This window comes from Coregonus lavaretus, assembly GCF_964263955.1.
Source record: "Coregonus lavaretus genome assembly, chromosome: 40".
Lineage (NCBI taxonomy): Eukaryota > Metazoa > Chordata > Actinopteri > Salmoniformes > Salmonidae > Coregonus > Coregonus lavaretus.
The window spans coordinates 9,928,851-9,955,981 of NC_140027.1; the positions used below are offsets into that span (position 1 = coordinate 9,928,851).

Sequence of the window (27,131 nt, forward strand, 5' to 3'; positions counted from 1 at the left end):
CACCAACTGAATTTTGCTCTGTCCGGAGTACCCCTGAAGTACCCCCTGGTGCATTTTACCAGTAGACCTATGGTCTCATGAGTCTTCTCAAGTACCCCTGTGGATATGCCAAGTACCCCCAGGGGTCCTAGTACTCCTGGTTGGGAACCACTGGTCTATACTGTATCTTGGTAATCTGTATCTAGCAATGCCTCATAAATTCATCAAAAGTATATTAAAGTATATATTAGGCTATCAATGAGCATGGCTAAGCTGTTCTTCATAGTGCCAGTGAATTGAAGTTGAGCATCCCCAAATGTATCAGTTTAATTAGGCCGAAATGTGCAATATAAGGTATTGCCTATAATTCATTTAATGAAACCCTGGCTGACTGTTGATGTCCCAGGTCAGGGCTCTCCAACCATATTCCTGGAGAGCTACCTTCCTGTAGGTTTTTGCTCCAACATTTACATTTACATTTACATAATTTAGCAGACGCTCTTATCCAGAGCGACTTACAAATTGGTGCATTCAACTTATGATAGCAAGTGGGACAACCACTTTTATTTTTATTTTATTTTTTATGGGGGGTGGGGGAAGAAGGATTACTTTTATACTATTCCAGGTATTCTTTAAAGAGGTAGGGTTTCAAGTGTCTCCGGAAGGTGGTGAGTGACTCCACTGTCCTGGCGTCGTGGGGGAGCTTGTTCCACCATTGGGGTGGCAGAGCAGCGAACAGCTTTGACTGGGCTGAGCGGGAACTGTACTTCCGTAGAGGTAGGGGAGCTAGCAGGCCAGAGGTGGATGAACGTAGTGCCCTCGTTTGGGTGTAGGGTCTGATCAGAGCCTGAAGGTAAGGAGGTGCCGTTCCCCTCACAGCTCCGTAGGCAAGCACCATGGTCTTGTAGTAGATGCGAGCCTCAACTGGAAGCCAGTGGAGTGTGCGGAGGAGCGGGGTGACATGAGATAACTTGGGAAGGTTGAACACCAGACGGGCTGCAGCATTCTGGATAAGTTGAAGGGGTTTAATGGCACAGGCAGGGAGCCCAGCCAACAGCGAGTTGCAGTAATCCAGACGGGAGATGACAAGTGCCTGGATTAGGACCTGTGCCGCTTTCTGTGTAAGGTAGGGTCGTACTCTGCGAACGTTGTAGAGCATGAACCTGCAGGATCGGGTCACCGCTTTGATGTTAGCGGAGAACAACAGGGTATAGTCCAGGGTCACGCCAGGGTTCTTTGCACTCTGGGAGGAGGACACAATGGAGTTGTCAACCGTGATGGCGAGATCATGGAGCGGGCAGTCCTTCCTCGGGAGGAAGAGCAGCTCCGTCTTGCCGAGGTTCAGCTTGAGGAGGTGATCCGACAACCCCAGTTGTAACTAACCTGATTCAGCTTATCAACCAGCTAATTATTGAATCAGATGCGCTAGATTAGGGTTTGAGTGAAAACCTACAGGATGTTAGGTCTCCACGAACAGGGTAAGACAGCCCTGTCCTAGGCAATAGATCTCAAAGCAGCATCCCCGCTAAACCTTTTGGAAATGGCAAGTTCACTTTCTCATCCATAAACACAGTCAAGTGCAAATAGGGTTCAGCAGCTCAAATCAGCAGGATGTGGGGCATTGTTATTAGGAAGGACGTCTACCATGGATGGATTGCTAAAATAATGATTATGATCACACTTTATCAATTTAAATATTATGGGGAGACCTATAGGCCTACATTTGGCAGCCACGCACGAGTTATCAGTGTAGCCTATTATTGTCTAGACATGCCGTTGAAATATCTTCACGCTTACAATAAAAACTTCCAGGCTTCCGTCATAAGATTCAATTCATTAAAAAAAGATGAATTTAAAAGAACAGGGGGCAGTTTGGAAAAACTCATCCTGTGTGAATCGTCCTCTGGAATAACGCACATGCTTGGATAATAAGTACAAAACCAACGTCTCTAGTAATACCCACCCGAATAGGGCTATATCATGGTATAGAATAGGCTTTTCAGAGTAGAGTGCGCCGCATCATCCCATGGGATATCACTGAAATATTCTACTTCCTACACATCTTCTTTCTATAGTCAAACAAAATAGGCATTTTACAGGCAAATAGGCAGCATCATGCTCATGTCAGTATTCTAGAATGCAAATGTAGTCTTCCTAGTAGGACTGCAATAATGAGATGGTGTGTATGTGTGTGCACATTCGTTTCAGCGTGTTTTGGGAGTTGAGCAAGAGTCGACTCCTTTCGACTCCAATCACAGGAGTCGGAGTCGACTCCAAAAATCCTGGAGTTGTGCACCACTACTCACAGGCACAAAAAAGACTCAGTCACTTTACCATGGTAACCTCCCGCCTTTAAAGGGGCAGGTGAACATTTTTGTCTCATCTGTGATATTTTGGATAAAAGACTCAGGTCAGAAATGTTTTAATGAAATTAAACAGTATACCATATTACTTCTTACTAGTAATACATTTATTGTTTTAGAAACATCATAAAGCATGCTCATCCTTTATTTTGGCTGGTAAAAAATCTGATTGGCTGGTAGATTTTCTTTTGGGGGGGAATATGTTTCTAAACACTTCTACGCAGGGGCGGTGTGTTCATTAGGGCGATATGGGCGACGCACTGCCAAACGGGAAAAGGAAGGGATTTTTTTTCTAATCAATTATATCACGGCAACAGTAGTTATCAGTGTTCTAATCTAGACGTCTGATCTGCCACTAAATGTCCAATCAGGCTAAAGTCGTGCTTCAAATGGCCCCGCCCCTTTTGGGGTGATTTCAGTCAGGTTGAAAATCGCCCCAGAAGTCTCTCATAGACTCTCATGTAAAATCAATTTTTTTTAAATATCAGAGCTTTCAATACAATATCTATGGGTTCCGGGAGGGCTTGCACTTACGCGCTTTCGTCATACGTAACATAACCATGAACGTAACTAAGAAAAGAGCGGGTAGCAGCGTCAATCAATTCACGTACTACTGTCAAGATGGCTAGCGTTCAGTGCAACTCGATTGTCTCTTTGAAAGAAGTTCCTTTTTGTCTGCGAACAAATCAAGATAAATTGGCAACGAAACAATTAGGACCTCCCAGACCAAATTTAATAATTCAACAGGTTTCTACTAAAGGGGGAAAGTCCTACACCCGAGGATTTTCCAAAAATTGGTACGAACGAAAAACCTGGCTAGCAGGCTGTGATGTAGCAATGCAGTCTTCTGCTACCCCTGCTTACTCTTTCACCCTGAAGGCGGCACGGCAGACAGCACCGCTTGGACAGCGACTGGTGTAACGGACATGCACCATCTTTCAGAAAAGATTAAGAAACATGAGCTGTCAAAGACCCACATGGATAGCTGTTTGAGATTGTCTGCTTTCGGGAGAGTGAACATTGCCACTCAACTGGATGAGGGATACAGGCTAGCTGTCCGCCGCCACAATGATGAGGTTAGCAAGAACCGCCACATCCTCAGCCGGCTAATCCAGTGTGTGAAGTTTTGCGGAGTGTTTGAGTTAGCTTTGCGAGGCAAAGATGAAACTGAGGGCTCCACCAACCCTGGTATTTTTCTTTTTTTCAGGAGCCGCCACTGCTTCTACGTGAATGTGGATGCTATGAATGAATGTGGATAATACTGAATGAATCGTGACTAATGATGAGTGAGAAAGTTATAAATGCACAAATATCATACCCCCAAGAATCTACAGTCTCTTCCTTTCTGGTTAGAATTTCCACGACAGGGTCCACCACCCTGCAGCACCCCAACCCAACACATCCCACTCAGCTTTAGGATCTTAGTGAAACATTCATTATTGGTTTCAGTTGTGTTAGGCCAATGCCAGAGTGACAACCAACCATATGGAAGGGCCAGGACTGAGCAGCCTAGCAGCTAGTGATTGCCTAAATAAGTATCTCCACTGACGTGGACATGTTTTCAATACAGACTCTTTCGTCGTACAGTATTCCATATAAGGCATCCAGACCTTATGAAAGTAGCACAGCATACCTTTAATCTGGTAATAAATCTGTCACAAGCCGGGCTAGAACTCCGGTCTCAGATGTGTAGAGCTGGGGGTACTACCCCTTAGCCACAGAGGAGATGTTGTAGGACCCAAATGAAACACCCAAGGCAATACTCCAGGCAAGTAGATTTAATGTTCCAAAACAGGAGGCAAAACAAAACAACTCCACGAGGGGAGAAAAACAAACTAAAGATAACTTCGAACAACTTACTAGGACTGACACGGTGGGACAAAGCAGGAGACACATAGTCAGGACGCAATAACCAAGTGAGAAACAAGGGGAAAACACACAGCTAAAATACTAAAGGGAAAACAAGGCACAGGTGACCTGGATCAAACTAATGAGGACACATGAGGAAGAACAAAGGCAGAGGGGAACACAGCTGACCTCTAGAGGCCAGGAGACAAACAGGAGAAGCAGGAAGCTGACAGGACCCCCTCCTCTAGGAACGACTCCTGACGTTCCTTCCAGAACACCCTGGCCTCAGGGTGCGAAAATCTCGGACCAACCCTGGATCCAGGATGTCCCTGGCTGGAACCCAGGAGCGCTCCTCTGGCCCGTAGCCCTCCCAGTCCACCAGATACTGCAGAGAGTTCTGGACCCTCCGGGAGTCCAGTATCCGGCGGACTGTGTAGGCTGGCTGGCCGTCAATAATCCTGGGAGGTGGCGGGGGTCTGCGTGGGGGGGCAAAGGGAGAAGACAAGACAGGTTTAATAAGTGAAACATGGAAAGTGGGGTTAATACGAAGGGAGCGAGGGAGAACCAAACGATAAGACACAGGGTTAACCTTTCTAGCAATGCGGAAAGGGCCGATGTATCTCTGGGAAAGCTTCTTGGATTCGACCCGGAGGGGCAGGTTCTTAGTGGCCAACCAAACTCTCTGACCAGCTCGGAAACTAGGGGCCGTCCGGCGGTGGCGATTAGCCTGACTTTGGTATCTCTGGGAGGTCCGAAGGAGGGCACGCCTGGCCTTCTTCCAGGTCCGCCTACAGCGTTGGACAAAGCGCTGGGCCGAGGAAACACCAACCTGCGCCTCCTCCTCTGGAAATAATGGAGGGTTGTAACCGAACTGGCATTCGAATGGGGACAATCCGGTGGCTGAGGACTGGAGGGTGTTGTGGGCATATTCAGCCCAAATGATATAGGTGGCCCAAGACGTGGGATTACTGGCCGCCATACACCGCAGGGTGGTCTCCAGATCCTGATTAATCCGTTCCGTTTGGCCATTAGACTCTGGATGGAACCCCGACGATAGGCTGGCTGTGGCCCCAACAAGCCTGCAGAAGGCCCCCCAAAACCGGGACGAGAATTGGGGACCTCGGTCAGAGACCACGTCCAGGGGAATACCAAATATCCGGAAAACATGGTTCATGAGGAGCTCAGCAGTCTCCTTAGCCGAGGGCAGCTTGGGCAGGGGAATAAACCGGGCAGCCTTAGAGAACCGGTCTACCACCACTAGGATGACGGTGTTGCCCTGGGATAGAGGAAGTCCCGTAACAAAGTCCAGAGAAAGGTGTGACCATGGCCTTCGAGGAACAGGTAAGGGATGGAGCAGTCCCTGGGGTCGCTGGCGTGTCGACTTTCCCTGGTTGCACACAGGGCAGGCCTCAACATAGACCTGCACGTCCTTCTTGATGGACGGCCACCAAAACCGCCGTCGGAGGAACTCCAGTGTGCGAGCACTGCCTGGATGGCATGTCAAGGGCGACTCATGACCCCACTGCAAGACGCGGGCCCGAACAGAGAGAGGAACGTACAGGCGACCGGCAGGACCACCGCCTGGATCGGGCTCCTGGACAAGAGCTTCTCGTACCCCTCTTTCTAGTTCCCACTGAAGAGGTGCGACGATCCTAGACCTCGGAATAATCGATGCCAAGGGCTTCTCTTGTACCTCGGGAGAATAGACTCGAGACAGAGCATCCGGCTTGACGTTCTTGGTGCCAGGTCGGTAAGTCAGGAGGAACTGGAATCGATTAAAGAAAAGAGACCATCGTGCTTGCCGAGGGTTCATCCGCTTAGCCTGTTGGAGATATTCCAGGTTCTTGTGGTCTGTGAGAACCTGGAAAGGGTGCTGAGCCCCCTCAAGCCAATGGCGCCACTCCTCCAAGGCCAGTTTAACCGCAAGCAACTCTAGATCCCCCACGTGGTAGTTGCGCTCGGCCTCAGACAGGCGGCGAGACATGAAGGCACAAGGGTGTAATCTCCCATCCGCACCCCTCTGTGACAGGACGGCTCCTACCCCCACTTCTGAGGCGTCCACCTCCACCACGAAAGGTCTTTCTGGGTCAGGGGTCACCAGAATCGGAGCAGAAGTGAAGCGGCGCTTGAGATCCTCGAAGGCCCCTGCTGCTTCCGGACCCCAGTGAATCTTGGTCCCTCCTCCCTTGGTAAGCGTCGTCAAGGGGGCTACCACCGAGCTGAAATTCTTGATGAACTTCCGATAGAAGTTAGAAAAGCCAATGAACCGTTGAACCTCCTTGACCGTGGCAGGTGTGGGCCAATCGTGGACCGCCTTGACCTTCTTGGGATCCATCTCTAGGTGCCCGGGAGTGACAATAAACCCGAGAAACTGAGTCTGAGAAACATGAAATTCACACTTCTCAGGCTTAACGTAGAGGTGATTGTCAAGGAGCCTCTGGAGAACCCGGCTAACATGCCCCTCATGCTCCTTCAGTGACCTCGAGAAGATGAGGATATCGTCCAGGTACACGAAGACGAACAGATTAAGCATATCCCGGAGAACATCATTAATCAGGGCTTGGAATACTGCGGGGGCATTGGTGAGCCCGAACGGCATCACCCGATATTCATAGTGCCCCTTGAAGCAGCTCAAAAGCAGTGGCCATGAGAGGAAGGGGGTATCGATTCCGAACCGTGATCTTGTTGAGTCCCCGGTAATCAATACAAGGCCTAAGACCCCCGTCTTTCTTTTCAACAAAAAAGAAGCCCGCCCCAGCCGGGGAAGTAGAGGCATAGATGAGGCCGGCTGCCAAGGACTCCTTAATGTAGGTGTCCATAGCTGCGTGCTCGGGGGAGGACAAGGAAAAGATCCGACCTCTAGGAGGGCAGCACCCAGGGAGTAGATCAATGGCACAGTCATACGTGCGATGAGGCGGTAAGGCAGTAGCCCGGGCCTTGCTGAACACTGCCTTGAACCGATGGTAAACACTGGGGACTCGGGAGACGTCAACAGACTCTTGAAACTGGGTACTAGGGGCTGAGGGACTCTGAAGCATGCAGGTGAGTTGGCAAGTGGGACCCCAGCTTAGAATGGTGCCAGTAGGCCAGTCGATCTGGGGATTATGTCTGCATAGCCAAGGGTGACCCAGGATAATAGGATACTCGGGAGAGTCAATGAGATAGAAGGTCTCCTCCTGCTGGTGTTGAGAGATGGTAAGTCGCAGGGACTGAGTCGCCTCAGTAACCTTTCCTGGTTCCAGAGGTCTGCCATCTAAGGCTGTAACTGCCTGGGGTTGAGGAAGTAGTTGGGTAGGGATCTTAAGTTCCTTAGCCAAGGTTACATCCATAAAATCACCTGCGGCACCGGAATCGATCATAGCCTGGACCCGATGCTGGTGGCCCTCCCAGGACAGAGTGGCTGGAATAGCTAGGACCGCGTTAGTAGGAGGAGCTCTAATTTTCCCCATCACAACCCTCCTGTAGCTGGGCGGGGACAGGCGTTTCCCGAAAGCTCGGGGCAAGTGGAGCGGAAATGGCCGGCAACCCCGCAGTAGAGGCACCGACGCTCCCTCATGCGACGTTCCCTTTCGTTGGGAGAAAGCCTGGAACGGCCTAACTGCATGCTCTCCGGGGAATCCTGGGGCAGTTCAGGAGCCGGGGCAGCTCTGAATGACGGAGTCCAAACAGGAGAAACAGAGCTGCTCAGAGGAACTTGGGACTGAGACACCTGACGGCGAGCCGTTCTCCGCTCTCTTAGACGATTGTCCAGGCGGATGGCCAAGGCTATGAGGGACTCGAGATCTCCCGCTGGTTCTCGGGTGGCTAACTCATCTTGAAGGGGCTCAGATAACCCTCCCTGAAAGCAGACCCTCAGCGCTTCATCATTCCATCCGCTCCTTGCTGCTATGGTCCGGAAATCAATGGCAAAATCTGCCGTGCTTCGGGGGCCCTGACGGAGAGACAGTAGGCGCTTGGAAGCCTCCCGCCCACTGACAGGATGATCGAACACCCGCTTGAACTCTTCTACAAATGCAGCGTGGGAGTCACAACAGGCCTCCTGGGACTGCCACACCGCAGAAGCCCAGGCGAGCGCCTTTTCTGAAAGAAGGGTAATGATGTAGGCAATCTTGGAACGGTCTGTGGGAAAACTTGAGGGTTGGAGCTCGAAGGTGAGGGAGCATTGGGTGAGGAAACCCTGGCAAGAGCTTGGATCCCCAGAAAAGGGCTTGGGAGGTGGTAGTCGGGGCTCCGCCAACCGAGAAGGCCTGTCGTCACTGGGGGGTGACCTGGGGGAAGGGAGAGGACCAGGGAGGCGTTCAAAGAGCTGGCGAAGGGCACTCATCATTTCGGCCAAGAGTTGAGAATGACTAGCCATCAGCTCCTCTTGTCGGCTGAGAACGGCTTCATGGCGCTGGAAAGAAGCCTCATGTCGAGTGATCACCGCCAACAGGTCCTGGGAACTGAGTGTTTCTGGGTCCATGATTGCCTTGGTTATTCTGTCACAAGCCGGGCTAGAACTCCGGTCTCAGATGTGTAGAGCTGGGGGTACTACCCCTTAGCCACAGAGGAGATGTTGTAGGACCCAAATGAAACACCCAAGGCAATACTCCAGGCAAGTAGATTTAATGTTCCAAAACAGGAGGCAAAACAAAACAACTCCACGAGGGGAGAAAAACAAACTAAAGATAACTTCGAACAACTTACTAGGACTGACACGGTGGGACAAAGCAGGAGACACATAGTCAGGACGCAATAACCAAGTGAGAAACAAGGGGAAAACACACAGCTAAAATACTAAAGGGAAAACAAGGCACAGGTGACCTGGATCAAACTAATGAGGACACATGAGGAAGAACAAAGGCAGAGGGGAACACAGCTGACCTCTAGAGGCCAGGAGACAAACAGGAGAAGCAGGAAGCTGACAAAATCAAATCTAGTGATACAGAACTTAACATTTCTGCCATCCATTGTGACATTGTTGGAGGATAACCAACCTTCCAATTAATGGCAATGCATTTCGTAGCCGCTATAAATGCTAGGTTACACAGTTTCTTCTGATAACAGTCTCCAGTATCAACATTCCCAAGCAAACAAAAACAGGGAGAAGGGAGAATCTGTAGACATGCTGAGATAAAATAACTTACATCTTTTCCAGTCTTTATGAAGTCATTTCAATAAAAATAATGTATTACAATGTAGATATTATTTGTTTATCGTCCCATAATTTTGAATCAAAGGTGACCTAATTATTTGTTTGTTAAAAGCAACATCACCATTATGTATAAATGCCTTTATAGTGCATTTTAGAGATGAGCAGTAGATAAGTTCACAACCAGAAAACAGAAAACGAATTGCAAAAGTTGGGTCTTGATGGGGAAATCATGTTTGACAAGGAAGTGGTAGCTGACAATCTCGATACCTTTTTCACAACAGTTGCCTTACATTTGGTTGAGAAGCTACCTGGTTGTACTGGAGTGTATGGGGAGGGTCAGGTCCTAGGCTATTACTCCAAGATGGGTTTCAAGATTATGCATTTACATTTACATTTACATTTTAGTCATTTAGCAGACGCTCTTATCCAGAGCGACTTACAGTTAGTGATTACATATATTTTTTAAATAATTTATGCCTTTTCCTTTACAGCAGTGTCTCAGGCTAAAATTGTCAAGAGATTGTCTGAACTAAACTGCTCTAAAGCTACATGCCTCGATAAGATACCTGACAGGTTTTTAAGAGATGTTGCTGAACTTATAGCCCCCTGTGTCACCTATTTAATCAACATCTCTATGGAACAGGGTAGAGTTTCTACGGATGCGAAACATGCTAGAGTGATCTCTATCCACAAGAAGGACAGCAAAACAGACAAGGGCAACTATAGACCTGTATCTATTTGGAGTATTCTGTCTAAAGTGCTGTAAAAAGTAATTTATGAACAGATAGAGGAATATACTAACAATAATCATATTTTATACGAACTACAGTCTGGTTTTAGAAAGTCCCACTCCACTGACACGTCTATTGTTTTTAAAGGTTAAGCTATCATATGGAATTGTTTTAAGATGGTCATACCAAGGATCATTTAGCTATTTGAATTTGAATTTTTTGGCCCCTGTAGGTATCCCCCTACAGGGGTCAATATTGTATTTGGCCTTTACTACCATAGCTCATAGAAACACATTGAATAACACATTCAGTAAAACAATTAATCATAAGGAATAAGGTTTTGAAGTCTCTTTCCTATATCTAGGAGATAAAAGAAAGCTAAGGAAATAGTTTTGTTTTTTTAACAAATATTTAACCCCCTTTTTTGTTGCCACAAAACTACCTCCATACTTCAATTACTGTATTTTACCGGTACCGGTTACTTTCAGACACTTGTGGTAGTTGTACAGCAAAACGGAGAACACCATTGTGTTCGTGAGAATCTCCCCTTTTCACAGGGTCATATTAGTTTGTAGCCCAAACGGTTCGGATGCTGCAGACAGAAGTTGGCACATCGGCAGTACCGACTTCAGCCAAGTCCTGTGGGGCTTGTGAGGGTCGTAGAGCAAAACAGCAAAATGAGAGTCTCATCTTTCCATAGAGTGGTTATATTAGTTTGTAGGCCAAACCGTTCAGACGCTACAGACGTTTTTATGAGAAGACCGATTTTCTGAATTTCTCATGGTCTGACAAACACCGCTCTAGCCTGGCAACCTTCCACCGCAGAAGTGGAAGGCCAACATAGGCGGATGCGGTGGATTGAGACCTCTAGCTTAAATTGATGCATTTTGATGGGGATTTTTGTATTATGTTACTTAGATTGATGCATGGGTTGACCAGGGAAAGAAGTTGACCGGGAAAATGTTTGTGGAATGGTAATGCATGGGCCATTTATTGGGTTAAATCCTATTTAACAGATAGAGACCAAATGGTGGATGTTTATGGAAAACATTCTAGTGCGAAGGGGATTAGTTGTAGGGTCCCGCAGGGCAGTATCCTTGGCCCACTTCTCTTCCTACTGTACCTTAACAATATGAAATGAGCCAGCTTTCATCATTTGCTTTTGTATGTGGATGACTCTGCTCTACTGGTGTCCCATAAGAACAAAGCCTCAGTAGAAGAGATCCTTAGTGAATAGTTATCCATTATCAGTAAATGGCTTTCAGATAACAAACTTTTTCTGCATCTTGGAAAAACTGAATCCATCTTATTTGGTTCCAGAGTAAAGCTAGTAAGGTCCCCTGGTTTTAGTGTCAAAGAGGCCAATTCAGTGGTTACACCAAAAACCTCAGTCAGGTGTGAACTGGATAGGTACCTAACTGGTGAGACTATGGCCCTAAAGGTTTAAACAAAGATTAACATAAATATTCATGACACGTAAACAGAAGTCACATAATATCAGGCAATAGCAAACTTTTTTTTTTTAACTGTCTGTTTCAGATACATGTTTGAGGAGAGGTTTTTGAGATTTTTTTTTTATGAATGCTTTGGTCACAAGTTGAAGTAAAGGACAAGTCAACAACATTATTTGAATGAACAGAATATTAACTTTTTAAAATGAGATTTTCATTGGACAGTTACAGTGTCCAATGAAACTTTAACTTTACCTTACTTTAAGTCTGTTACAGTGGCACCACATCTGTGTGAGATAAAACCATAGAGAGGTCATAAAAGAGGTCATACAAGTAAAAGCTTGCACAAACTCTCTATTGACTTTCTATGATGTGTTTGCCCAATAATACCATTACCTACTAAATGTGTGACAATACCTACTAACATATCTGTTGACCTAGAGATTGGTTTGATCTAGAAAGTCTTATGACAGAAAGAACATCTTGATAAACTGGCAATGTTGATAAATCATATGAACTTTGATTCTCAGATTACTCTAATCTAGACCAATATCAAAAACAAGGAAGTGGGGAATATATTATGTCTGGCTGGCATTCATAAGAGCACACAGGTAGTCCCTCCCATTTTCAGTCCGTTTTCTATAGTATAAATAGGAATATCCTTCGAGGATGTGTCCATAACATTGGCGCTTACTCCAACTGAAACTACAAAATGGAACTGCAGATATGGCTTCTGATGGTCTTTACGTGCTGCTATGCTGTGCCACAAGGTAAGACTGAAATACTGGAGATGGCCCAAAATACTATTATGAATTGTTGAATTATTACATGTTTTTCAGTAGTACTTACTTACTATACTAATAGGGTTGCAAAATACCCTGTAATTTCCAAAGTTCTGGGAATTTACCAACACAGAATTTTGAAAGTTACCAGGAATATTTTCTCCCTTTGCAACTCTATTAACAAATATTATTCTCATTGTAACAGACATGTCAGGGAAGGAAATCATTTTCCCAGTGGAGTCAAACACTGCCTATGTCAAGATAACCCCTGACATGAACAAAATCTTCTTTGCTGTGACTGTCTGTGTTCGATTTTTCACCGAATACCAGACGAAGGAGCAGACCATTTTCTCATTGGCCACGCCTTCTCATACCAATGGTTTTGTCATCTTCAGGGGAGATGGGGGAATTTACAGGGTGTACATTGGGGACCAAGGTATCAATTTCAGGGGATTGTCAGACAAAATGAACGAGTGGAACTCCGTTTGTGGGACGTGGGATGCCGGTACAGGACTGACTCAACTGTGGGTGAATGGGAAGCCAAGTTCAAGGAAAGCTCTCCAAGTCGGTGGCTCCATCGCTGGTACACCGAGCATTATTTTAGGTCAGGACCAAGATGCATACGTTGGTGGGTTTAATGTGAATGACGCCTTTTACGGACATGAGACCGATGTCCACATGTGGGACAGAGTGCTCTCCCCTTGTGAGATCCAAAGCTATATGAAGGGGGAGATCTTATCTCCAGGGAATGTGGTAAACTGGAAAGCAGTAGATTACACAAGGCATGGCTATGTGGTTGTTGAGAGGAGGCAAAACCTGATCTGTTAAAATGTATCTGACACACTTACTATTAAACCAATACATTTATTTTGGTTTTATTTTATTTTGTTGCTAATCATAAAGTATCAACGTGACTGTTCAGGATATATAGTGATCTATTCAAAACCACATCAATTGAAGTAGGCTACTTGTAATGATGACTGTAATTCTGCTATTACAGTGCATTCTTCCAGCAGAGGCAGTAATGAGCCACAGCCTCAGTTACTGTAGGCCAGGGATCATCAACTAGGTTCAGCCGTGGGTCGATTTTTTCTTGACCGGATGGTCGGGGGGCAGGAACATAATTACAAATGATTTGTAGACTGCAATTTGACCGCAAGAATCCCAAACAGATCATTTCAAACCTTGCTTACATTTGTATACGATCACGTGTCTCCCTATTATGCGTGGGAATACTTGGGAACAGATTTCCTAAATAAAAATCAATTGGAGCTGATTTTCTGGTATTTTTACAGTCTTTTATGTCCAACAATGAAAATTAAAACAAGAAAAGTTTGGGAGGCCAAATAAAACCACCCAGTTGGGGAACCCTGCTATAGGGGTTTGTATCAATTATGTATTAAAACACTAGATTTCTGATGATATGTATTGGCCATTGAGAGACTTCGAAGCCACTGTTTGTACTTCTCAGAAGGAGCAGTCCTCCATAGGAATGAATGCAATTCTACAATATTTCAATTTAATATTTCAAGGGCAAAATTAAATATATTTAAGTATTTATTTGTTGTAGAGTGAACAGTAACATTCGTACTCTCTAAAAACTCTACTTTAAGGAGAACAAAAAGTTTTCTTCATATAATACAATTTAAAAGTATGCATTAAGGTGTCTGTAATAGAATTATGCTTGGCAAAAAATTATACAGTGGTGACGCAGTGACTTAAAAACAGCGCCACCTGTCAGTCGTCTAGTGTTTATATGCACCATTGGTTTGTATGTGTGGTACAGCAGATGTTAGTTATGGCTCCCTGCGTGGAGGCCACGTCAAGCAATGTTCGGAATAAAGAACCAAAAAGGATATAACCATGCCTGTCCACTTATTATTGATGATATCACAATGACACATTACTTTATCATTTCAATAGAAATCTCAATAATAAATCAAATGAAAATGCTGTTTATTTTATATTTGTAATGTGATATACAGTACCAGTCCAAAGTTTGGACACACCTACACATTCAAGGGTTTTTCTTTATTTTTTACTATTTTCTACATTGTAGAATATTATTGAAGACATCAAAACCATGAAATAACACGTATGGAATCACGTAGTAACCGAAAAAGTGTTAAACAAATCAAAATATATTTTATATTTGAGATTCTTCAAAGTAGCCACCCTTTGCCTTGATGACAGCTTTGCGCACTCTTGGCATTCTCTCAACCAGCTTCATGACATAATCACCTGGAATGCATTTCAATTAACAGGTGTGCCTCGTTAAAAGTTAATTTGTGGAATTTATTTATTTCTTAATGCGTTTGAGCCAATCAGTTGTGTTGTGACAAGGTAGGGTGGTGTACAGAAGATAGCCCTATTTGGTAAAAGACCAAGTCCATATTATGGAAAAAACAGCTCAAATAAGCAAAGAGAAACGACAGCCCATCATTACTTTAAAACATGAAGGTCAGTCAATGCAGAACATTTCAAGAACTTTGAACGTTTCTTCAAGTGCAGTCGCAAAAACCATCAAGCGCTATAATGAAATTGTCTCTCATGAGTTAACTCTGCTGCAGAGGATAAGTTCATTAGAGTTACCAGCCTCAGAAAATGCAGCCCAAAAAAATGCTTCACAGAGTTCAAGTAACAGACACATCTCAACATCAAATGTTCAGAGGAGACTGCATGAATCAGGCCTTCATGGTCAAATTGCTGCAAAGAAACCACTACTAAAGGACACCAATAAGAAAAAGAGACTTGCTTGGGCCAAAAAACACGAGCAATGGACATTAGACCTGTGGAAATCTGTCCTTTGGTCTGATGAGTCCAAATTTGAGATTTTTGGTTCCAACCGCCGTGTCTTTGTGAGACGCAGAGTAGGTGAATGGATGATCTCCGCATGTGTGGTTCCCACCGTGAAGTATGGAGGAGGAGGTGTGATGGTGGTGTGATGGTTGGGGGTGCTTTGCTGGTGACACTGTCTGTGATTTATTTAGATTTCAAGGCACACTTAACCAGCATGGCTACCACAGCATTCTGCAGCGATATGCCATCCCATCTGGTTTGCGCTTAGTGGGACTATCATTTGTTTTTCAACAGAACAATGACCCAAAACACACCTCCAGGCTGTGTAAGGGCTATTTGACCAAGAAGGAGAGTGATGGAGTGCTGCATCAGAAGACCTGGCCTCCACAATCAACCAACCTCAACCCAATTGAGATGGTTTGGGATGAGTTGGACCGCAGAGTGAAGGAAAAGCAGCCAACAAGTGCACAGCATATGTGGGAACTCCTTCAAGACTGTTGGAAAAACATTCCAGGTGAAGCTGGTTGAGAGAATGCTAAGAGTGTGCAAAGCTGTCACCAAGGCAAAGGGTGGCTACTTTGAAGAATCTCAAATATAAAATATATTTTGATTTGTTTAACACTTTTTTGGTTACTACATGATTCCATACGTGTTATTTCATAGTTTTGATGTCTTCACTATTGTTCTACAATGTAGAAAATAGTAAAAATAAAGAAAAACCCTTGAATGAGTAGGTGTGTCCAAACTTTTGACTGGTACTGTATATTCAAGCAGGCATGATGACTTGCTTATCAGAATTGCAAAACAGTGTCTAGATGACATTTGGCGCTTTATTACATAATTGTTGTTTCAGCGCATTAAGCCAATTGGATGACATGTAATAGATTTATAATTTTACTAACAAGGCAGATTTTGTAATATGTTTCAGGGAAAATATATGTTTACATGCTAATGCAAGTGTAGTACAGAACAGGTTCTATTGAATTTAGCTTTTATTTCAACTCTGAAACTCACTAAACTGGATCTATGTTTCTGCTTTAGCTAACTACTTTGTTCCAGGGCCGTAACAAAATAGTCACAGAATAGAAACGCACCAGTTTTTCACTGATGTGGTTATTAACCACCCTTAACCATGTCTTTATTAATAGTTTGTGTTTCCAAGACAGCCTAATTTTTGACACCACAGTAAAGCATACAGAGGACTTTTTACTGGGCTCTGCACTCTAATCTCACAGAAAACTTCAGCAACGAATGTCTGTGAGACTCAAAGTGGAAGAATATGCCATTCTAGAACTTTGTTTGTATAGCTTCTAGGAAATCCTCTGAAGTTTTAACATATCTGCTGTTCTGGAATTACTTTTTCTGCATCATCGTTCCTCCAGAAAGGGCAGGTGTAGAAGAGAGCATGTTGATGTGCATGGACATTTTTGCCATTGCCCAGGGAGTCATATGATTTATCATGACCATTGTGGTCTGCACACTCCCCACTTGGATAGACAACCATAGGAGACAACCTTTTTATCTGGGAGGGCCTGTGGATGAGATGTGTGACCAAGAGCACAGGTCAGATGCAGTGTAAGGTCTACGATTCCATGCTGGACTTACCTCAGGACCTGCAGGCCGCCAGAGCCCTGACCCTCATCTCCATCATATCGGGGGTTCTGGGGTTGATGCTGCTCATCGGGGTCAAGTGCACCAACCACATCAAGGCCATAGTGATGATTAACATAATTCTCTTCATTCTAACTGGAACTCTGTTCCTCATCCCTGTCTCCTGGATAGCCAGAAACATCATCTGATACTCCCACAACCCATTGATCGCCCAGAGGAGTGGGCTGAGGGCTTTACTCTACATTGGCTGGGGGGCCTCAACCTTGCTGCTGACCAGGGGTACCATGCTGTACAGAACTGTCTACCCCTCCAATACCTCCTAAAGCCCTGCTGAAGCAGGAGTTGGATGGAGTTCGTGGTCAACACCCTGGGAGTGGCAGTGTAGATGATCTCCCTAGTGACCTTTGCTTTGTCCATACAGGCAATTATTCTGTTTCCCCATTACAGTGGGGTAGTAGCTCTGGCCCTCAGCTCCATCTCCAGCATCCTTGGAACTCTGGGGGTGATAGGGTCCATAGTCAGGGCCAAGTGCACTGAATACCTCAAGTGGAATAGGTCCAAAGACAGGGTGACGGTCAACCTCTCTCTAACAGCTCTGTACAGCGACTGTCATTTCTTGTTAATTAAACAGTGTTGGCAGATCCATCATCAACATTTATTTGGGGAGTTTCCTCCATATTCCCTGCACATATCGTATTCCTTCATACACTTGTAAACACCAAAAGAGTAGGGTCTAGAAAAAGGTCATTGGCTTTCCTGTGGGTGTGATGTGAGACATGGCCTGGGAAGAGAAGTTCACGAGGAGACCGCAATGAAGGGACATATTCAGACATGGGTGAAAACATTTATAATATTTCAGCTGTGCTTGATTGAGCTTGCCCTTCACAATGGGACCAACTGAAAAGTCTGTAATTATATATTGGAATTTATATTTTAAACTTGATGCAAACAATACATAAATGTTTATCTCAATAAACCATTTATTCTCTAAATGTTGTTTTATTTACTTGTCAACTGATTTATTGATAAATGAATAGATCAATGGCAAATAAATACAGTTTACCTAAATCACATGCAAGGATTCTGTGGGATGTTTTAGGGTGGAGGGAGAAATGGAAAACCTAATCAGTTGCAGAACTGAATGCGTTCAACCAAACCCCTCTGTATCAGAGAGGTGGGGGGGGGGGGGGGTGGGGGGGGGGGGGGGGGGGGGGCTTAATCGACGTCAACGGCGACCGGGGAGCAGTTGTTGTTGGGGATTATTGCCTTGGTCAATGGCAGAGAGGCAGATTTTTCCACCTAGCCAGCTCTGGGATTCAAACCAGCGACCTTTCGGATACTGGCCCAACGCTCTTAACCGCTAGGAGACCTGCCGCATTCAGTTAGGTCTACCAATTCTCCCGTTGATAAACTCATTGGTCAGATGTGCCTTAACAGGAATTTTGCCTTTATGTTGTTTGTGACCACATGACGGCGATGGTGTATAGCCAGAGAGAATAGTCATGACTGTATTATTACAGTCTCTCTCACTCACTTTCAACCTCGGCTCAGTGGTTAGAGAAGGAATCGCAGACATGCATACGTGCAGATACACACACACACACCCCACACACGTTGCAATGACGAGACAATACAGCCGCAGATTTAAACTGCACTTACAAATCCCGCCTTTTTATTCATTATTCAACTTCAGAGCTGCAAGGTCGTTGCAAGGCTAATAGTCAGGTGTCATATTTTGGTTTTTAAGACAACGGTGATATTACGTCTGCAACAACAGACAGATCACTGGTCCGTGTTCATTATGGCACGCAAGGAACACGTTTTTAAATGTTTTGCAACGGAGAACGAGCATGTCAGTCCCTCCCTGTTTCAGTCCATTTTCTTCTGTTTGGTGCCTAATGAACAGGACCCAGTTACCAAGCAATGGGTGCCAGGACACAGAGAAAGAGGAGCAGCAGAACAGCACCGCAATCAACATACGCCTGCAATGTGAAAATCACTACTGCCGTTTGCACAAACGTGAAAACTTCTATCTTATTAGAGTCAGTGCAGCTTAAGCTATTAATAGCCTTTTCAAACTACTAAGCCAAGCCGGTCCGAGACGAGTTGTCCTGTACTGGTCTGGCGTGGTTAGGCATCATCCTCATTTACTAGAACCGTGCTGCAAATGATCATGCGAAAAGAAAGTATCCAAATCAGCAAAGTACGGTTTTGAGTCGGCCCTTATAGTGTGCATCAGGCAATAGCGGGACAGTGTGTCACAACCTCCTGTCAAGGGATATCATACACAGTCTTTTGTACCTTTTTTTCTTAACAGTGAGAGATCCAGACCCGTCGCCAGACCTGTCTTAAGGGGGGCATATGAAATGCATGGGAGGGCAGGGCACAATTGTTATTAGCCTACAGTACATATATTTAATAATAAATTCCCTCAAGTGGGCGGGCACAATCATTTTTGGGGGCGGGCCCGGGCCCCTATGGCCCGCCCATAGCGACGGGTGTGGAGAGATCCATCCAATGGAGACCATGACAGCAGATAAGTACATATGGGTACACTTCTTTCATCACCCCAAATTTAACAATAATATTTTTTTTTTGCATTTGGCTCACTCCTTCCTTTTTTTCTCTTCTCCATAGCTCATTTTTACACCGGCATTCTTCACATAATAAAGTCAAAAAATCAAAGCAACAAGCAAAAACAGAAACTTGGCAAAAAATGATGAGTCCTTGCAGCGCAATGACATCACATTCAGGGTCTGTGTGTGTGTTGTGTGTTGCATGTGTGTCAACTTTGGATAGTAAGTGTAAAGAAAGCTGACTAGTCCGAGTCGGTTTCTTTCGTCTCCCTCCTCTTCATCCTGCCATCTCCCTCCCTCCCTCTTTCCCCCTCTGTCCACAGCAGCAGCAGCAGGTGATGGCAGTGACGCCTCAGGACCAACCGCTTCTCTCATATTAGCTCAGATCTGACAGCTTGTTCAATTCCACCTTTACTCCCTTTTCTCCTGCACCTATAGGCCGGAATAGAGAAGGAGGGAGAGCGGGGGAGTTCATTTTATTCATTTTTATTCAACCAGTTAAGAACAAATTCTTATTTCTAATGACTTCATATAAATTATTATTTCTTATGATGATCACTATGGCCCTATATTCATAACGCGTCTCAGTCTCACAGTGCTGATCTAGGATCAAGTGCTGATCTAGGATCAAGTGCTGATCTAGGATCAAGTGCTGATCTAGGATCATTTTATCTTATTCATTATGATCCAAAAGACAAAACTGATCCTAAATCACCACTCCTACTTTGAGACGATTTATGAATACGTGCCCAGGACTCCATCTTACTTGTTAGGTATTTCTCCTTGGCCCGAGCTCGTTCATCGGCATCAAAATACCATACTGTTATGGCATACCTAGACAGAGAGTGAGACAACGGAAACAGAGAGGTCATCTAACATACAATAATTCACATTATAGGTAACACCATCACTACCCAACCATTTGTCACGGTCCTACTATTCTAACAGTATTGAGCACTTCCATATATATTACAGCTGGATAGTGTTGGTGGTGTTGCTTAATGTGGTAGCACTTTACAACGATGTCTGTTCATAGATCAAGGCATGCATTAACCTAATGTAAAGTATGTCACCATTCACACTTCAGCCAAGTTCTCAATATGGCCTGTGACAGATGCTTTACTTAAATTACATTACAATAAGCAACACAAAACAGGAAGTGTGGGATTGTGATGGAAGACAAGCAGACGACCCTAGATCCAAGGTCAGGGTTATGACATTTTCTCTGGGGTCAAAAGGTCAGAGGTCAGGCTAAGAGATCACTCTACCTGGTGTGGTACGCTGGCCGCACCTCATGGGGGTTCCGCCGGTCCGACCAGAAGAAGAGCAGGCGGTCGAACTTGGGCTCTATGTCGGCGAACTGTGCCTTGCCCTCTGGGAAAATCCTCAGGATTCCTCCGTGTTCCTACGAGACAATAAAAGTAATGTGTGACATCAATAAATTATCCACATTTTTCCAATTTCCACTCTGGGGTTCATTAATTCATTCAGAAATTACGTTAAAATGTAATTTAATTCCCCCATTTTAATGTCAAAGAACATAGAACATAGAACATAGAACATCCCCTCATAAAACAGCAAAAGGTGTGAATAGAAAGGAAAAACACATGGAATTAGAAACTTTAAAAAATGATGTGCATCAAAACATAACTTTTTTCAAAATGCCTTGTAAAAGGTACATTGTTTATTTGACAACCTTTCTCACAGGGAAACCAAGCACCAAGTTTCATTAGCAATAGCAAATATCATCAAACAATAACCTTTGTAATGAAATATATTTCTGAAATACAATATATTGCCAAAAGTATGTGAACACCTGCTCGTCAAACATCTCATTCCAAAATCATGGGCATTAATATGGAGTTGCTCCCCCCTTTGCTGCTCTAACAGCCTCCACTCTTTTGGGAAGGCTTTCCACTAGATGTTGGAACATTGCTGTGGGGACTTGCTTCCATTCAGCCACAAGAGCATTAGTGAGGTCGGGCACTGATGTTGGGCGATCAGGCCTGGCTCGCAGTCGGCGTTCCAATATATCCCAAAGGTGTTCGATGGGGTTGAGGTCAGTGCTCTGTGCAAGCCAGTCAAGTTCTTCCACACCGATCTCGACAAACCATTTCTGTATGGACCTCGCTTTGTGCCCGGGGGCATTGTCATGCTGAAACAAGAAAGGGCCTTGCCCAAACTGTTGCCACAAAGTTGGAAGCACAGAATCGTCTAGAATGTAATTGTATGCTGTGGCGTTAAGATTTCCCTTCACTGGAACTAAGGGGCCTAGCCTGAACCATGAAAAACAGCCACAGACCATTATTCCTCCTCCACCAAACATTACAGTTGGCAATATGCATTCGGCAGGTAGCGTTCTCCTGGCATCCGCCAAACCCAGATTTGTCCATCAGACTGCCAGATGGTGAAGCGTGATTCATCACTCCAGAGAACGCGCTTCCAATGCTCCAGAGTCCAAGCTTTACACCACTCCAGCCGACGCTTGGCATTGCGCATGGTGATCTTATTGTGCTGACATTGCTTCCAGAGGCAGTTTGGAACTCAGTAGTGAGTGTTGCAACCGAGGACAGATTTGGCGGTCCATTCTGTGAGCTTGTGTGGCCTACTACTTCGCGGCTGAGCCTATGTTGCTCCTAGACATTTCCACTTCACTATAACAGCACTTACAGTTGACCGGGGCAGCTCTAGCAGGGCAGAAATTTGACGAACTGACTTGTTGGAAAGGTGGCATCCTATGACGGTGCCACGTAGAACGTCACTGAGCTCTTCAGTACGGGCCATTCTACTGACAATGTTTGTCTAGTGAGATTGCTTGGCTGTGAGCTCGATTTTATACACCTGTCAGCAACGGGTGTGGCTGAAATAGCTGAATCCACTAATTTGAAGGGGCGTCCGCATACTTTTGTAGTGTATGACGTGACCCTGACTGTGCAGAAAAGGATCATCAGTGATGTGAGGTCTGGGACCGAAACAGGGTTGAATTTAGGTTCAAACCATTTGTACCAGATTCACCTTCAGTTGTGGCTAAATGAACCTCTTGTTAGGAAAATAGGGGGGAGGAATGAGGAAGTATGTGTGCTTGTTGCTATTTACTCCATGCAGATAAGAGTGTGGTTCGGTGTACACGCATGACATGGAAAACAAACAAGAGGAGCAGTCACGTCCATCTCTTCCCAAATGCCACGGATAAAGCTGTTACCACGTGTAGTGTTTCCTGGGAGTTGGGTCAGTGTTTTCCTGGGAGTTGGGTCAGTGTGAATTAAGAGGAAACAAACACAATGACACACACGCCAAACACACAGAGTAACACATTAGCTTCCTGAAACACACATACAAATAAATGCATGCAAACACACACGCAAACACACAGCAGCACCATGCATCCATACACACACACACACGCACGCACACACACACACACACACACACACACACACACACACACCCCTCGAAACACGCAGGATAGGAATGTTAAGGGTGGGAAAATGTTAAAAGGAGAAATGTCCTGTGGGGGGCCAACCTGGTGCTAAACATAGCTATGAGGAATCTGCATGCCGTGATTTACATGACTCATAACTGCAGGTTTGCATGAACTACTTGGGGGCCAGTGTGTGTGTGTGTGTGTGACGGGTGTGTAAAGAAGACATGAGAGCGGGGTCTGTTGACCTTCAAACATGCACGTCTCCCCAAGCTTATCCGGGGGATCAAGTTAACCGTTCACCTCCTAAGGGGGGCTGGGGAATCAAATCAAATCACATTTTATTTGTCACATACACGTGTTTAGCAGATGCTATTGCGGGTGTAGCGAAATGCTTGTGCTTCTAGCTCCGACAATGCAGTAATATCTAACAAGTAATATCTAACTATTTCACAACATATACCTAATACACACAAATCTAAGTAAGAAATGGAATTTAAGAATATATACTGTACATATATGGACAAGCAATGACAGAGCGGCATGGACTGAGATACAGTAGAATATTATAGAATAGAATACAGTATATACATATGAGATGAGTAATGCAAGATATGTAAACATTATTAAATTGACTAGTGTTCCATTTCTTAAAGTGGCCAGTGATTTCAAATAGGCAGCAGCAGTCTCTAATGTGCTAGTGATGGCTATTTAACAGTCTGTTGGCCTTGAGATAGAAGCTGTTTTTCATACTCTCGGTCCCAGCTTTGATGCACCTGTACTGACCTCACCTTCTGGACGATAGCGGGGTGAACAGGCAGTGGCTCGGGTGGTTGATGTCCTTGATAATCTTTTTGGCCTTCCTGTGACATCGGGTGCTGTAGGTGTCCTGGAGGGCGGGTAGTTTGCCCCCGGTAATGCGTTCGGCAGACCGCACCACCCTCTGGAGAGCCCTGCGGTTGCGGGCGGTGCAGTTGCCGTACCAGGCGTTTGATACAGCCCGACAGGATGCTCTCAATTGTCTGTAAAAGTTTGTGAGGGTTTTAGGTGCCAAGCCACATTTTTTCAGCCTCCTGAGGTTGAAGAGGCTCTGTTGCGCCTTCTTCACCACACTGTCTGCGTGGGTGCACCATTTCAGTTTGTCAATGATGTGTACGCCAAGGAACTTGAAGCTTTCCACCTTCTCCACTGCGGTCCCGTCGATGTGGATAGGGGGGTGCACCCTCTGCTGTTTCCTGAAGTCCACGATAATCTCCTTTGTTTTGTTGACATTGAGTGAGAGGTTATTTTCCTGGCACCACACTCCCAGAGCCCTCACGTCCTCCCTGTAGGCTGTCTCGTCATTGTTGGTAATCAAGCCTACTACTGTTGTGTCGTCTGCAAACTTGATGATTGAGTTGGAGGCATGCTTGGCCACGCAGTCATGGGTGAACAGGGAGTACAGGAGGGGGCTGAGCACGCACCCTTGTGGGGCCCCAGTGTTGAGGATCAGCGAAGTGGAGATGTTGTTTCCTACCTTTACCACCTGGTGGCGGCCGATCAACAAGTCCAGGACCCAGTTGCACAGGGCGGGGTTCAGACCCAGTGCCTCGAGCTTAATGATGAGCTTGGAGGGTACTATGGTGTTGAATGCTGAGCTATAGTCAACGAACAGCATTCTTACATAGATATTCCTCTTGTCCAGATGGGATAGGGCAGTGTGCAGTGTGATGGCGATTGCATCGTCTGTGGACCTATTGGGGCGGTAAGCAAATTGAAGTGGGTCTAGGGTGACAGGTTAGGTAGAGGTGATATGATCCTTGACTAGTCTCTCAAAGCACTTCATGATGACAGAGGTGAGTGCTACAGGGTGATTGTCATTTAGTTCAGCTACCTTTGCTTTCTTGGGTACAGGAACAATGGTGGCCATCTTGAAGCATGTGGGGACAGCAGACTGGGAAAGGGAGAGATTGATTATGTCTGTAAACACACCAGCCAGCTGGTCTGCGCATGCTCTGAGGACGCGGCTAGGGATGCCGTCTGGGCCGGCAGCCTTGCGGGGGTTAACATGCTTAAATGTCTTACTCACGTCGGCCACTGAGAAGGAGAGGCCACAGTCCTTGGTAGTGGGCCTCGTCGGTGGCACTGTGTTATCCTCAAAGCGTTAATCATGAAACACACACCTCCGCCCTTATGCTTCCCGGAGAGCTATTTATTTCTGTCTGCGCGATGAACTGAGAACCCATCTGGCTGGACCAATTTCGACAGAATATCCCCAGAGAGCCATGTTTCTGTGAAACAAAGTATGTTACAGGCCTTGATGTCTCTCTGGAAAGAAATCCTTGCCCTGAGCTCGTCGACTTTGTTATCCAAAGACTGAACATTAGCGAGTAGTATACTTGGAAACGGTGGGTGGTGTACGCGCCTCCTAAGTCGAACCAGCAGGCCGCTCCGAGTGCCTCTCCTCCGCCGGCGATGTTTTGGGTCAGCCGCTGGAATCAGTTCAATTGCCCTGGGGAGAGCAAACAAAGGATCTGCTTCGGGAAAGTCATATTCCTGGTCGTAATGCTGGTGAGTTACCGCCGCTCTGATATCAATAGTTTTTTTTTTGTAACAAAATAAATAGCAGAAGAATAACTGCAGATGAAAAAATGCTGTAATTGAAAATTGTACACACAATGTAGGCTAATGCTCCTTTAAGAGCTAGAAATGATTTTGTATCCTATGTTGTGATTCTCACCAAATATGTTGTTGAATAAACAGCTTATGAAGCTCTCTTAGCCTATAGATCACATATTGACAATCACTAATCAATATCCAAAAACAGCACCTTTTTTTTTTTTGGCGAACCTGCGCATCATCTCTCTTTTGTGGTACCAATGTCAGGGTTATGTCAGGAGAAACCGTGTTGCAGTAGCCTTGTGTGGTGCGGGAATAATGACAAGCGAACCTGAGGAGCTCACATTGCCCTAAAAAATTGAACCGGACACCGGAATTCAAGCGAACCGAAATGTTTATATCAATAATTAAAAATGTTTATATCAATAACTCCCAATAGGATTCAATGGAGAAACCAGTGTGTGTGAGTTCGATTCCCCCTGCAGACAATTTTTTTTTCCTCCCAAAAAATACTATCCACTGCTGCTTCTCAACAGCGCCAGAAGAGCTGTGCTTAGGCCTACATAATGTGCTGTAGCAACAGGGTCAGGGTCACGGTCACGCAATGCTCCTAACTTGGAGAAATACACGTGCGGCCATGTTGCTGTGTCTTCCTGTTGGGAGCAGAGAACCTATGTAGCAGCATGCAAATGTGATCCTGCCCCCATGAAGGTCATTATCATAGAATTATTGATATACAAATATTATTTATCGATATCAAAAATTATTCAATAATTGTAAAAATATATATTGATATTTAATTTTTGAATATAAAAAAATATATTTTTATATCAATAGATATTTTGGGGGATATAAAAAATGCAATAATTGATATAAGAAATTCAATTATTGATATAAAAAAAGGTTTTATGTTCAAATGGCTTTCCATATGGGTGATCTTTTCAAGGGTCTGAGTTCCTTTGGACTGTTCACACTGCACACAAAAAATTAAGCGAACTGTACTGAGTTCACAAAAATTGTCTTAAAGGGACCAAGTGTGAAAACACCCCGAGTATCTGCATGGTGTAAATGGCAGCAAACACACATACTTTCTAATTCGTCCTGCAGTTCCTATTGGTCTTATAAAGTATATTTATCCATAACTGAAGGCACATCTGGGCTTATCCAGGCCTCCTTTTAGAAACTTGATCTGTTAATAAGCCATAGGGCTGGACATTTTTGCTTTGACCTTGCACTACACACCTGATTCCACTAATCAACTCATCCTCAAACCTTGTGTAGTGCTAGGGCAAAAACAAAAGGGCCAGGATTAACACTGCTGTAGATGGCACAGACCAAGTTTTGGTGTAACATCCTACTATGTCAAATGAAAATTAATTACTTAAAAATCATACAATGTGATTTTCTGGATTTTTGTTTTAGATTCCGTCTCTCACAGTTGAAGTGTACCTATGATAAAAATTACAGACCTCTACATGCTTTGTTAGTAGGAAAACCTGCAAAATCGGCAGTGTATCAAATACTTGTTCTCCCCACTGTATGTGATATTCCAGAGCTAGCACACCTGAATTAACTTGTCAACTAATCATCAAGCCCTTGATTAGGTGAATCAGGTGTGCTGGTTCAGGGCTATAACAAAATTGTCTGTGTGTTTCCGATGGTGAGGCATTTGCAAGTTTAGGGTTGTGCTCAGTAGGGCACACCGTAGGGAAATTAATTGCAACAGAAAATGAAAATCTGTGTCCTTATTGGAGAAGTTTAGGTAGTTCCTCGTTTCACTCTGTTTTCTCCCATGACCCAGGTAAGATCTCTAGTCTAAGTGGTCCTAATTTCATAAT

The 27,131-nt window shown here is 44.9% G+C and overlaps 2 protein-coding genes across 2 annotated transcripts in view; one reads left to right on the top strand and one right to left on the bottom strand.

The window, feature by feature from the left end:
* Nucleotides 1-12,218: 12,218 nt before the first annotated feature.
* Nucleotides 12,219-13,116, top strand: LOC311113277 (C-reactive protein-like; the record flags this gene model as incomplete). The annotated part of the gene is made up of 2 exons (XM_084156487.1): nt 12,219-12,276; nt 12,494-13,116. 2 exons carry the CDS (start codon nt 12,219-12,221, stop codon nt 13,114-13,116), a joined length of 681 nt encoding a protein of 226 aa, XP_084012613.1.
* Nucleotides 13,117-18,341: 5,225 nt separating this feature from the next.
* The window catches only part of egln1b (egl-9 family hypoxia-inducible factor 1b), a 34,108-nt gene continuing 25,318 nt past the window's right edge, over nt 18,342-27,131 (bottom strand). The window contains exons 3-5 of the mRNA XM_084157076.1: nt 20,543-20,679; nt 20,041-20,108; nt 18,342-19,706 (exon numbers count right to left, since the gene is read on the bottom strand). Coding sequence (XP_084013202.1) covers nt 19,651-19,706; nt 20,041-20,108; nt 20,543-20,679 — 261 coding nt within the window. The 3' untranslated portion in view covers nt 18,342-19,650. The remainder of the gene's footprint in view (nt 19,707-20,040; nt 20,109-20,542; nt 20,680-27,131) is intronic.